The sequence below is a fragment of the Myotis brandtii genome, unplaced genomic scaffold (assembly GCF_000412655.1).
Source record: "Myotis brandtii unplaced genomic scaffold, ASM41265v1 scaffold463, whole genome shotgun sequence".
NCBI classification, from domain to species: Eukaryota; Metazoa; Chordata; class Mammalia; order Chiroptera; family Vespertilionidae; genus Myotis; species Myotis brandtii.
The window spans coordinates 2,784,658-2,785,553 of NW_005367694.1; the positions used below are offsets into that span (position 1 = coordinate 2,784,658).

The 896-nt window shown below is 57.5% G+C and overlaps 1 protein-coding gene across 1 annotated transcript in view; it reads right to left on the reverse strand.

Moving 5' to 3' along the window:
- TXNRD2 (thioredoxin reductase 2) overlaps window positions 1-600 on the reverse strand; it is a 47,271-nt gene extending 46,671 nt beyond the window's left edge. The window contains exon 1 of the mRNA XM_005875534.2: window positions 146-600. Within this exon, the coding sequence (XP_005875596.1) occupies window positions 146-317 (172 nt within the window). The 5' untranslated portion in view covers window positions 318-600. The remainder of the gene's footprint in view (window positions 1-145) is intronic.
- Window positions 601-896: the final 296 nt, after the last annotated feature.

Genomic DNA, 896 nt, shown 5'->3' on the forward strand with positions numbered 1-896 from the left:
CAAGATCTGACTTGGGGACAGGGGCCCAGGCTGGGGGGGTCCCACTTCCCGTGGGGATCCAGACTTCTGGGGGGGATCCAGACTCCTGGGGGGCGGTGGGGGGCGCTGCCCTGGTGACTGATTGCAGAGTCAGGTCCTGGCTCACCCGGAAAGGGCCACCCTCGGCCTCGGAGCTGGATCGGAACCTCGGGAGCGGGATAGTGAGGGCCCAGGCCCAGAGGGGTTCGGGGTGTCCCCCGCAGGCTCTCTCTTGGAGGCCTTGGGGTACCCCAGGCCGTTCCCTTCACGGGAACCGGCTGCCCCACCAGGGAGGCCATGACAGTAGCCCAACCAAGACTCACGCCACCCCTTGAGAATGTAGAGAAAAGGGAAGTCGCCCCAGGCCTGACCTGCTAACTTTTGGGGGTTTCCAGCCAGGGACGTCTGTGTCCTTTGCTGGGACTGAGCTGCCCTGAGTGCTATGGGGGGCTCAGAGGGGCAAGTCCTGTGAGGGGGGCCGTGTCACAGATGAACACAGCCAGACACTAGCTCAAGCAGTGAGGACGGATTTTATTCAGTAAATGCTGAGAGCAGGGGAAAGCGCTTGATATGCTCAGAGGACCTGGATGTGTTTTTTATATATATTTTTTTATTGATTTCAGAGAGGAAGGGAAAGGGAGAAAGAGATAGAAACGTCAATGATGAGAGAGAATCAATGATCGGCTGCCTCCTGCACGCCCCACACTGGGGAACCCAGCTTTGACCACCTGGTTTATAAGTCAACGCTCAACCACTGAGCCACATGGGTTGGGCAAAACTGGGTATTTTTAAAAGGGGGAATAAAATGGGGGGGGTCGGGGGGGGGCTTGAGAGAGTTGGGAAAGTGAAAAATTACGAAAAGCAGAATGGGGGGTTGG